The following is a 13,548-nucleotide window of genomic DNA, read 5'->3' on the forward strand; positions in this document are numbered from 1 at the left end:
GCATCCGATTCCTCTAACACAGCATTGCATTGTGGACTCAAACTCGACTCCATGCATGAATTCTTCATCAAACGCAGCAGGCACGGGGAGTGTTTTTTTGGACTCCGTCCCAAACGCTGAGCACATAACCCACAGAATCGGCCCCATCAGCAGATCTGGGCCAAAAGGGAAACGCTGCAGCCAAGAAATGTGACTCTTTAGAGAGAAACAAGCAGTACATGAATGTAATCCATTGTGGGAAAAGGTTTGGATGGAGGAATCGAACTGTGTCACGTGACTGAAATTTGAAAGCATGTTATCAGCATCATCATGCATTAAAACTGCATTAGCCGACTTGTTTTCTTGGCAGATTAGCAAAGCATAATTGAATAATCATATTCAAACTCTCGGTTTCATTAGGAAGAAAGTAGCTACAAACACACTGAAAATTGATGTTCATATCAGTGAAACGGTTGGGTAAGTGATATTTAATCTCTGTTTACGCAGTCTCATTTGCACCACACTTTTGTTGAATTGCACAAAAGTGAAGCTATATTTCTCTGTGTTTTGAGCAGCATTGAGTGTTTTCCTGCTGGAGGACAGAAGATACATCAGCCCACCTCTCGGATGACCTCTGACCTCCTGAAGATGGAGTCCAGGAGTGATTTAAGCGGGACACGGGTGAAGATCAGGTCCTGCTGTACGTGTGGGATGAGGATTTGCAACCCAGTGCTTCTTGTATAACACTTATAAGATTTAATGACTTCAGTTTGTGTGCATAAAAAACACTCACTCTCTCATACACACACACACTCACTCACTCTCTCTCACACACACACACACACTCACTCTCTCTCACACACACACACACACTCACTCTCTCTCACACACACACACACACTCACTCTCTCTCACACACACACACACACTCACTCTCTCTCACACACACACACACACTCACTCTCTCTCACACACACACACACACTCACTCTCTCTCACACACACACACACACTCACTCTCTCTCACACACACACACACACTCACTCTCTCTCACACACACACACACACTCACTCTCTCTCACACACACACACACACTCACTCTCTCTCACACACACACACACACTCACTCTCTCTCACACACACACACACACTCACTCTCTCTCACACACACACACACACTCACTCTCTCTCACACACACACACACACTCACTCTCTCTCACACACACACACACACTCACTCTCTCTCACACACACACACACACTCACTCTCTCTCACACACACACACACACTCACTCTCTCTCACACACACACACACACTCACTCTCTCTCACACACACACACACACTCACTCTCTCTCACACACACACACACACTCACTCTCTCTCACACACACACACACACTCACTCTCTCTCACACACACACACACACTCACTCTCTCTCACACACACACACACACTCACTCTCTCTCACACACACACACACACTCACTCTCACACACACACACACACACACACAAAGCCGTACACCTATAACTATATTATCACACAGTGAACTCTATATAGTTGAATATATATGTATACAGCTTTATTTGCAAATAAAAAAAAAATTCTAAAGAACGTTTTGAAACTCCCATCTTGTTATGAAAACATTATTTCTGAATGTAATCTAAACGTCCAGTTTTTTTTAATGTTTAAAACATTCTGTTACATCATTTTGCAAACATTTTGGAAACGTTCTGAAAATTCCGAAACAAGTAACATTTAAAAACGTTTAAATAAAAAAACATGCCATATGCCTGTTTTTGCACCATTTTTATATTTGTTGCAGCGGATCTTTATCCTCTAATAAAAATGAATAATCATATTTAGTGCAGCCTAATGAGACACAACACTGAATCTTTTGAAAATAAGAGGATCTGCAGTCATTAAAATTAATTTAGTCATTAAAACATCCTCAGTCTAATTGAGTGACTAAATTTACAAAAGTATACTTGCATACTACTTCCGACATACTATTGAATATATCTTAATCTGGTAGATGCAGTAATAGTAGTATGCTAGTGTTCAGAATAGCACTACTCTCAACAACTTTAGGTTGTTTATTGTTGCAAAATGTAAACTATATTATTGCACACTTTATCCACATACCCAGCTAACAAAAATACATACTAAGAACGTTTTGCTAACATTCCCGTTAAGTTATGGAACCATTATAAGGGATAGTTCACCCATCGTCATGAGGGTGAGTAATTAATGACAGAATTTTCATTTTTGGGTGAACTATCCCTTTAAATGCATTAAAAACGTTTTTTCTTCATTATACGAAGGTGATTAGAACATTCCGATTTATCTGAACATTCTGAAAAAGTAGTAACATTAGACAAACATTTCAGAAAAAAGTGTTCCATGAATATTGTATGAATAACATTTTTGTTTTAACATTCTGAGAACATTATTAAAGATCAGATAACTTTGAACGAACATATTATTAATGTTACTGTAGGAACGCTTGTTCATAACTTTGAGAGAACCTGTTAGCTGAATATATATACAGTACACTCACGTAAAGCGCTATATATTATATTAAATCTCACGCGATTCTTTATATCGTCACAAAATGTAAACAACTATATTACTATATAAAAATATTTTCTAAGAACGTTTTGTTAACGTCCCCATTAAGTTATTAAAATGTTATTTCTAAACGTTCCCTAAACATCCAGATTTTTTAAATGTTCTAAAATGTTTAAAGCATTCCATTTGATCATTGTGCAAAAATTATAATAATAATATAATAATATTAACAATATATTAAAACTACTGTATCATATGTGACCCTGGAGCACAAAACCAGTCATAAGGGTCAATTTTATGAAATTGAGATTTATGCATCATCTGAAAGCTGAATAAATGCGCTTTCCATTGATGTGTGCTTTGTTAGGATCGGACAATATTTGGCCGAGATACAACTATTTGAAAATCTGGAATCTGAGGGTGCAAAAAAATCTAAATATTGAGAAAATCATTTTTAAAGTTGTCCAAATTAAGTTCTTAGCAATGCATATTACTAATCAAAAATTAAGTTTTGATATATTTACGGTAGGACATTTACAAAATATCTTCATGGAACATGATCTTTACTTAATATCCTAATGATTTTTGGCATAAAAGAAAAATCTATAATTTTGACCCATACAATGTATTGTTGGCTATTGCTACAAATATACCCCAGCGACTTAACACTGCTTTTGTGCTCCAGGCTCACATATTAATTAAATTCTAAAATAACACTGGCATGGACACAAATCTAAGCATCTCTTTTTGTTTCACAAATGAAATTCAATTTTGGTTTCCCACAAACTTTTCTTCTAATATTTATGAAACATTCGTAACCGAATATAATGCAGCTTTTAGCCATCAGTGATAGGAGTTTGGGAAACTGGGGGTGTTTTTCAACAGAGGTCTCTCTGAAACACTTCCACGCAGCGACCTGAAGGAAAGCAGTCGACACGAGCGTCTGCTGAATATTCATGCAATATTCAAAACATACAGGAACAGGAAGCATTTGGATTCGGTGGAGGAAGTCGGCCACTGGTTGAGTGAAGTTTACGGGCCGAGGACGGTGGAGATAATGATGATGTTTCAGGTAGAGGAGAAGGTCATAGAAAGCCGTTTAATTAGCGGCATTAGCGGAGCGACACAGTCTGCAAACGCAACCGCTGGGGAAATAAAAGGTCAAGTGTCCATAAATGGAAATGGAGATATTGTATTCACCATCAGACAAGAACAAGCCATATAATAATTTAAAATCTAGACGAAAAAAAAAAACGACACAGAAAGCGAATCAAAAAAGTGTGGTGGAAACGCCAACAAAACAACGTCGACTTCCATTACTTACTAGCTAGTAATCGTTGAAGAGATTCTTGTTTTATTTGTATGTCCTTACTTTCATCACCTGTTTGTTTGTTTGTTTGTTTGTCATTTTCCTGTTTATTGCTTGTTTATTTTGTTTATCTGTTTGTGTATTTGATCATATAATTGAGTGCCTGCCTGTTATGAATTATATAGGCTACATTTAAAAAAAATAATTAAAATAATAATAATAATAAGGAATATTGCAGTTATTTTAGTTTAGTTTATTGCAATCCATTGCATTGCATTTTACTTCGTTTCATTTTATTTGAATGCCGCAATGAATCAGACTGAATAAATTATATACATTTAAATAAATAATAAATAACATATTATTATTAAATAATAATAATATGAAAGTATGTTATGGGCATTTTCATTGTTGTAATATTTATTTTATTTCCTTTGATTTTATTGCATTGCATTACATTTTATTACCACAATGAATCAGACTGAATGAATTATAATTAAACTGAATAAATTACACTTAATAAATTAAATATACATTTAAAAAGTAATAATAATATAACTATAATATGATTATTTATATTTTTAATATTTATTATTTTATTTTTATATATTTTATTGCATTGCATTTGAATGCCACAATGAATCAGACTGAATAAATTATAGTTAAACTGAATAAATTACACTGAATAAATGATATACCTTTAAATAATAACAATAATATAAAGGTATATTACAGTTATTTTTTAAGTAATTTTTATTTATTGCTTTGTGTTGTATTGCATTTTATTTGAATGCCACAAAGAATCAGACTTGTCTTAATGCACAGAACAAATCTGGTTCAGGCTATCTGTTGGTTTATAGTCGATCATGTGATTAGAGGTGTCAGGGATTCATCACAGTCACTGCAGTCACCAGCCAGGATAATCACCCGATCACAGTCACCTGAGTTCTGATCACCCGCACCTGCTGTCACCAAACAAGCCACACTACAAATACACACACAGCACAGTCACTCACTGTCCGGTCTACCGTTCACTCCTAAGAAAGACTTACCTTCTGGTTCTCCCGCGATCCTCCAACGACTCCTTGGAAGCTGTTCCACGATCTCCCACGAAACCGGCATCAGACACTCACCCCTCAGAACTCAGATAAGAACCCTGGAATCATTCACTCTGTTGACACTCACCTGCCTTAACCTAACCCGTTGGACTCATCCACCTCTTGTATCAATAAACCATCCTGTCTTTCACTTACCAGTTGTGTCTGGCCTTGCTTTATGACAAGAGGATGACACAAATAGACAAAAACAAGCTCAAACAATTAAATTGACATATTGGGGAAACGTAACACGCCACTGGGGAAAATGAAAGAAGGTCAACACATCCATAAATGGAAATGGAGATATTTTATTTTACCATCAGACAAGAACAAGCCATATAATCATTTAAAATCTAGACGGAAAAACAGACACGAAAAAAGTGCGGCGAAAACACCAACAAAATAGCGTCGACGTCCATAACCAGGCAAAAGAGAAATACGATAAGATTTACTCACTAGCTACAATTTCTACATCCTGTGATCGTTGAAGAGATAAAAATGAAGAATGTTTTATTCTTTAGACATCCAGTGTGGTCATGCCGGCGTGTGCGTGGTCGGTGGGGTTATAGTCCTCGTTTGTGCAGAAATGGCCTCAGGTACGCTGGCGTCTGTCTGATATTATACACGATTCATATTTGGCATTATTTGGGGAAGGCTGTGGAGGGACGGTCGCGTGAGACTGTACAGGTGCTGTTAGCGTCGAGCGCAGCGACTAAAGACACATGGGATCCACTGAGCAACAGATGTGTCCGTTCTGGAGAAGAGACCGAGAGAGAAAAATACATCACACACTGGAAATACAATTATAGGAATATATATACCATAATAAATCACTGTTTGGGTATTTGACAAACAGTGACTTATTGTGTAAATATATTTACATGATAAATTGGACTGAATAAATAAACATTTTGTAATATTGCATTTTATTTTGTTGCATCTCATTTAATTTATTTTATTGCATTTTTAATTTGATTGCATTGCACTGCATTGCATTTTAATTTATTGCACTGGATTTAAAAAAAAATGCATTTTTTATTTTATTGTACTCGCATTGCATTTTGATTTTATTGCTTTGCATTGCATTTTCCCCCTTTTTGCATTTTATTTTATTTTATTGCTTTGCATTGCATTGCATTTTTTTTACCTTTTTGCATTGCATTTTTTTGTATTTTATTGCATTATTTTGCATTACATTTTTTATTTTATTTTACTCCATTGCATTTTATTGCATTGCATTTGATCACCACGATGAATTAGACTAATTTAATGATCTGATCTAATTCAAATAATGGATATAAATAAAATGTAAATAATTATGTATTTAAAAAAAAAAAAAATTTTTTAAAGGTATTATTATTATTATTTTTAAACTGAATTCAGCACTGGCATTTGTAAGATTATAATCATTTCAATGATTTTTCCAGGCCTGGAAATTACAATTATGTATACAAATAAATGTATGCTAATTATGTATTAAAATCAGATTAAAAGGTGTTATTATTTATTTTTATTATTATTATTTTGTGCACAAATTATTATAAATACATGTAAATAATTAATTTCGCAATATGAACATTTGCCAAAAAACAAACAAATAAATCAACCAATTTAATCATATCTTTGCTTACCCGTTTGTTTGTTTATGTTTTCCTGTTTTTTGTTTGTGTGTTTGTGTGTTTGATGATCTCTGTGTGTGTTGGTGTGTTGTGATCACCTTGCACTGGCACAGTGTGCAGTCGGTGCCGTGTTTGACCCAGGACGAGCCGCTGAAGCGCGTGATGCCGTGCTCGTCCTCGCAGGTCTTGGTGATGTCGCTGCGGATGGCGTGAGCCTGGCACGGGTCCGAGACGCAGCGCGGGCAGCACTCGCCCTCGGGCACCAGCGTGAAGTCACAGTCCGCCGGCGGGCAGGTCAGAGGCCAGCAGTCCACCTCACCCTGCTGAAGACCGGACCAAACCAGAGACAAACCGCTGAGAACACATCACTGCAGCTTAATGCACAAAGATCTGAGCTGCTAACGTCAAACCCCACAGCACTTCATAAACCTGCACATAAACACTAGCCATCAGAAGTTTGGAGTCTGTAAGATTTGTTAACGTTTTTGTCTTTTCTGCTCAGCAAGGCTGCATTTATTTGATCAAAAATACTGTAAAAATAGTAAAATATTATTAGAATCTAACATAGCTGTTTTCTATGTGAATATCTGTTAAACTGTAATTTATTTCTGTGATGCGCAGCTGTATTTTCAGCATCATTACTCCAGTCTTCAGTGTCACATGATCTTCAGAAATCATTCTAATATGCTGATTTGCTGCTCAAGAAACATTTCTGATTATTATCAGTGTTGAAAACAGTTGCGCTGCACAATATTTTTGTGGAAACCGTCTTACATTTTATTTTTCAGGATTCACAGATAAATAGAAAGTTTACAAAAAAAACAGCATTTATTTGAAACTTTTGCAACATTATAAATGCATTTACTGACACTTTTGAACCATTTAACGCGTCCTTGCTGAATAAAAGTATTAATGCTTTTTTGTAAAAAAAATTTAAATTGTACCCTAAACTTTTGGTTGTGGCTAGAAGGGATGCAGCTAAAACCGGAAGCTAACAATAAATGTAATTTTCTACCTATTAGATTGTGTTTATTAATGTCTACACCTACCCCAACCCTAAACCTACCCCTTACAATAATGCAAAAACAGTAATTATTGTTGTACAGTGTGACAAAACTTACACTATATTGATGTGCGCATGCCCAGTAGACTAATCTGAATACCATCTAGCCTTAACCTAAACCTTTGATCAGTAGTGCATGTGTGCATTTCCTATTTTTTATTTAAACAGCCTTTATTTGCAACCTTGATTTGCTACTTAAGTCAGTGGCAAACGATATTTATAATATATAGGCAACTTTTTAATTCTAGATATTTTGCTGGATTATATAATCTCTAGAATTAAATCAAAAAATGTTTTAGTTTTTTCTCACCCCAGACAAGAAATGCTTTAATTTATAAATGCATAGATCTTGTTTAAAATTAAATGTGTAATTTTGTAAACAAAGAAGCATTCCTTAACCCAAATCCTTCCATTTACTGTACAACCACAATTATCCGCTGCATTTGCAACGTCTTTCCTCAACTGTAAAACTCTTCTATACATAAAATGAGAATCGAGAGGAGAATTTATTTTGCGGAAATCAGCTAAAGCTAACAAATCATCTACAATCCCTCTCCAAACACGTTCAGATTCCCCTGACATTTTGCATCGATCGAACCCGCTTCAAACTCCCGCTGTAATGACGTATAGCTGTTCTCACTGTCCAATGACAGTGCGTGTTACATTTACAAGTGAGAGAGGGGTTGGCTCTTCAAATCGAGGCGAAAGTTGATTGGTTGCTCCCACGTGTGTTCAGTCCAATGGCATTTTTTAACTCGACTGACAAAACGACAAAGAAAAGCATTCGGCAAATGCTTTTTTAAAAAGCGATGTAAAATGTGCATTTAAAATTATTTATTAATGTACTTTATTAATCTACATTTTAAAACATGAATTAAATAGTTTTCAATTTGTCTATTTATTTATACATTTAAAAATGACTTTTTTTATTTATTGTTTTATTAAACTACATTTAAAAACACAAATTAAACAAACAACTTTAAATATATCTATTAATTTGTCCATTTAAAAAGTGATTTATTTATATACATTTTTATGTTTGAATGATTAAATTGATGAGCTGATTCTTCATTTTTATTTTTAAGTGGCACTCCTGGTTCTCCATACCACTCGTCTGAAGAGCCGCGCTGCTGTAGAGGTGAATTGTGGGAAAAGAGGTGAGCAGGATGGGGTCACAACAACAAGGTGCTTCTTCACAAGCGTCCCTGATGAATGCAGATCTGACACGAGCGTTTGATGAGCATATGGCTGGAGGAGGAGCAGAGCTGTTTCCAGAGAGACCCAGCGAGATCCAGCCATCAAGCTGAGTTTATTTACTGCTCTTTGATTATTATTGAGTTTGAGACGGTTAAAGATGTTAGGAAAGATACGAGGGGGGTCAAACGAAAAATGCATTTTAACAACCACCGATTGGAACTGTATACAGTTATTGGTGCAGTAGTGCTCAAAAATGATTTCTGAAGTTGTAAATGATTATTGGACTGGGTTTAACAAGAAAATATAATTTCAGTCTCTCTACTTTAAAAGTTTGCATTAAATTCAATGCCTTACCATTTTTTTTGCAATTATTTGTGAAATACTAGCAATTATGGAGCAAAACTTGTTTCCTAGCTTGTTTATTTATTTATAAATATAAAAATTGTTTTTATATATGAATATCAATATTAATAAAATATTTTGAATATAATATATATTAAATACAATAATATTGCATTTTTTAATGAAATTGTTTTATTGTTTACAAATGCAAATTTTTATAAATAATTATATTATAATATATTGTCAGACTCTGTTCCGTGTTTTGTGTTTGTTTTGCTTCCAATGTTTCCCTTTGCCCTTATTTGGTTTTCCTGTTCCTGCTCCCTGATTGTTTCCTATTTGTCTCAGCTGGCTTCTATTAATTATCCTTGATTACTCCTGACCCGCCACTGTTCCCGAGTTAGGCTGGTAGTATGGTTCCGTCCGTAGTGGCCGGACCGAGTGAAGAGGCCAAGGCTACGGAGGCCGTCCAGCCATGGCCTTCTGAGTTCCCTGCTCCGCCGTGGCCTCCTGAGCTGCCTGCTCCGCCATTGGCCCTTATTTGGTTTTCCTGTTCCTGCTCCCTGATTGTTTTTCTATTTGTCTCAGCTGGTTTCTATTAATTATCCTTGATTACTCCTCACCCGTTTCTGTTCTCTCTGATTGCGTTTCATGTGTTTAATAGCCTTGTGTTTCTGAGTTTCCCTCGTCTGGTATTGAATGTCTGTTGATGTCTACCTCCTCAGCTACGTGTGTTTTCCTGGTTCCCTGATTTCATAAAAAGCTCCCTTTTGATGTACTCCATGTCTCCTCGTTCCTCGTTCCTCGCTCCGCGCTCCAACACAGTAGTGAATCGTGACATATATAAATGATATTTTTGATAAGCAATTATAGATTTTTTAAACTGGTAAGTGTTGATCATCATGCTAATAGTTTGTGTACAGTCTCAGGGTTATTTTCTCTCTCTCTGTGTGTGTGTGTGTGTGAGTGTGTGTTGTGTTTCTCTGTGTGTGTGTGTGTGTGTTGTGTTTCTCTCTCTGTGTGTGTGTGTGTGTGTGTGTGTTTCTCTCTCTCTGTGTGTGTGCTCTCACCAGACACTGGCAGCGCTGGCAGCTGTCGATCCAGGTGTCTCCGCTGGAGTAGGTCAGCAGGCCGTTCTGATGCAGACACTGGGACCTGAGGCGCGGGTCACACTCCGGACAGCAAAACAGATCCAGCGTGGGATTGTCGCAGTCGCACACCATCCGTCTGCACAGGACGCGGCCCGACTGCAGGACACACAGGCGAAAAACACCCGCTTACACACACTAAACTACTGGAGGACAGATGCACATTCATCTTATTAACCTCATACACTAAAATAACAAACTACAACTAAAATAAAAAATTATAAAACTGTACAGAAATAAAAAGTTTGAAAATTGACAAAACACAAACAAAAACTAGTTTCTTTTGTTTTTTATAAACTGATGGTTAAATAAATATGTTTAACATGTATTTGAACATTTGTTCAAGAAATAAGACAGTAGGTCGTGCAATACAGTGATTTTACCACGGTTTACTGGAACTACTTTTCTGTCTTGTTATTTGTCACAGGTGTCAGATTTTATTTTATGTAATACTTTTATGTAAAAAAAACAAATAAATAACATTTCTTGTGCCCTTGCATGCATGAAGTGAAAATTGAATTGAAAATCATTTTTAAAATGATTTGTTTAATGTATTATATGATATAACGTTATATGTAATTATTATATTATTATATAATTTTTATATATTATGACATTAATAAATATTACAAAATATTGTGAAATAATTATTATTATATATATGAAGTAAAAATTACTGAGAGTTTTAAAAATTATTTCTATATGATTTGTTTTTATACTTATTATAAATAATATGATAAAATATTATTATTTTTTATATGTTAACATTTGGTAAATTAATATTTAATATATGAAGTGAAATTTACCATAAAAGTGAAAGAATTTAGAAAAATATTAATATTAACAATATTTTAAAATATTTTTATATGTAATAATATTATTATATAATACTTTATATAATAAAATATTATTATAAACTAAAATCATTTTAATATTCGTTGTACTGCCTTTAATCTTCCTGTAACTGCAGTTTTACCCCTTTGTTTCTTTAATAAATTGATGGTCATTTTCGTGTGTGCATTAATTATATATTATGCCACAAATGCTGTTGATAAGCCTCTCATGATCTTCTGCGTCTGTTTTTCTTGCTAAAAGAGTTTGTTATGGAAAGATGGAAAGATGTCAGCCTGTTCTTCAGCATCGTGTGCCTTCAGAAGTTGTTTTTGTCCTTTATTTCCGGCAGCCGAAGCGAGCGGCGAAACTCGTGACCCGTGACGCGTGTCTAATTTTGATTGACAGCTCTCCCTCTTCCACATCAATTAAGCGCTATCGGCTGATTAGGGCTGATTCGCTCGCTCTGTCCTTCACCGTGAGCACCTTAATTGGTAGATTGATTATTTAATATCTGAAAAGCCATGGTGCTCGTCGCCTCCTCCAGATGCAAGAAAACATTTCAATTAAAGACTTAATTAGCGAGCGTGACCAGCCAAATTGATGGAGGTCAATGGCTTTAATGGAAATGACTCCGAGCAAACTCAACTCATCATTCATTACACACAAAAACAATCACATTTCACTTCATATCTTCACATATATACAAGCTTTAGAGTGATTGGAAATACTCTTCTAGGCACATGAACTTGAGCTTTTATTCTTACTTGTGTCATGTGAAAATTACCAGGTCATTTCATTTAATACTAATAAAATATAATATTAAATACAATATTGCTGTTTTATGTTTTCAAATGTTTTTTTATTTAAACAGCATTTTTAAAGAATTATGACATTTTTTTTATAAATATATCTGAATATACATCTATTATCATAAAGAATTTTAATGTAATGTTAATAAAATATGTTCCTAAACACAATATTATTGCATTTTTATAATATTATATTTTTGCTAAAATGTTATATTGTTTAGAATGTTATTTAAAAAAAAAAAATCATTAAGAATTACAACAGGTTTTTAATGATATAAAAATTTTGAATTGTAATATTAAATACAATATTGTATTTTTGTTATATTTGTATTTTTACAATTAAATGTTAGTTTTATTGTTGTTTACTAAAAGTAAAGCTACAACCATATAAAGCTTTATTACTTTATACTTAAAAAACACTTCATTTTATTTAGTGTGTACTAAAAACAAAAGCTGAAATAAAAATGAATAAATCTGTACAGACAGATTAAAAATACTAATAAAAACACAATAAAATGTTTAAATTAAAACGAAAATGGAAAATATAAAACTAAAAACTAGTCAAAATTTGCATTAATATGAGTATTTATTAGTCTCACTGTAACTACACTTTTTATTTTTTGTAATGAAATATGTTATGTGTGTATATTTATATTTAAATATTTACTTTAATATTTCGTTGTACTAACTTTAATTAATCCTACAGTTTTTTGTGTGGCCTGTGTTTGTGTTTTAATGGCGATTGTGCCACAAAAGCTTTAAAGCCTGTTGTTTTTGACCATGTGACCTCCTCGACCTGTCCTTCAGATCTCAGGAGGAGAGGCTGGTGATTTATGGTCCGAGCGGATTCCCACGATGCATCACTCTCACTGACCTGGCAGGAGCAGACGGAGCATCGGTCACTGTCCAGCACCCAGATCTGTCCGCTGTGCTTGACCGTGGCGCGGTGGACGCAGTCTCCGCTGCAGTTGTGTCCGTGAGGGCAGCGGCAGTCGTAGCCTCCGTCCAGATTGAAGCAGACGGTGTCGTTAGCGCAGCTGCTGCGGCCCGTCCTGCACTCGTCGATGTCTGCAGGAGCACACAAACCCACACCCACTGTAAAGACATCGTGTTCATAGTTTGAATTTTATATTTTATATTTTCTGTTTTCATTTTAATTCTTGTTTTAGTTTTAGTCAGTTTGTTTTCTTTCTTTCTTTCTTTCTTTCTTTCTTTCTTTTATATGTCTTTATAGTTTTATTAATATAATTTTTATTTCAGTTGTAGTTTATTTTAGTACTTGATCGTAATGTAACCAAAAATTATAAATATTTTCTGTTTTCAATTTGTATAGTTTTCACATCAATTTTAGTTCAAATTTGTAGTATTTTTGTTATTTTTGTAATTTTTATTAGTTATTTTTATTTTAAAAAATTATCCGTTTTTTTTTTTTATATGTATACAATTTCTTTTCTATTTATTACTTTAGTTTTAGTTATTGTAGCAATTCAGCATAAAATAAACAAAAATGAGAAATGTTGCCTTGGAAGCTAGCTGAAATAAAATAAATGTATTTTTGTGTGAGTGAGTGTGT

The 13,548-nt window shown here is 34.4% G+C and overlaps 1 protein-coding gene across 2 annotated transcripts in view; it reads right to left on the reverse strand.

Annotated features, from left to right (window-relative positions):
• Nucleotides 1–5,427: 5,427 nt before the first annotated feature.
• nell2a (neural EGFL like 2a) overlaps nt 5,428–13,548 on the reverse strand; it is a 113,842-nt gene continuing 105,721 nt past the window's right edge. Inside the window, exons 17-20 of one of the 2 annotated variants that reach the window (XM_016494760.1) lie at nt 12,850–13,043; nt 10,255–10,431; nt 6,681–6,905; nt 5,428–5,717 (exon numbers count right to left, since the gene is read on the reverse strand). In XM_016494760.1, the coding sequence (XP_016350246.1) occupies nt 5,676–5,717; nt 6,681–6,905; nt 10,255–10,431; nt 12,850–13,043 (638 nt within the window). In that variant the 3' untranslated portion in view covers nt 5,428–5,675. Of the gene's footprint in view, nt 5,718–6,680; nt 6,906–8,735; nt 8,979–10,254; nt 10,432–12,849; nt 13,044–13,548 lie in introns of those variants that run through there. The other variant, XM_016494761.1, reaches the window with a different exon arrangement.

The sequence above is a fragment of the Sinocyclocheilus anshuiensis genome, unplaced genomic scaffold (assembly GCF_001515605.1).
Source record: "Sinocyclocheilus anshuiensis isolate Anshui unplaced genomic scaffold, SAMN03320099.WGS_v1.1 scaffold923, whole genome shotgun sequence".
Taxonomy (NCBI): Eukaryota; Metazoa; Chordata; class Actinopteri; order Cypriniformes; family Cyprinidae; genus Sinocyclocheilus; species Sinocyclocheilus anshuiensis.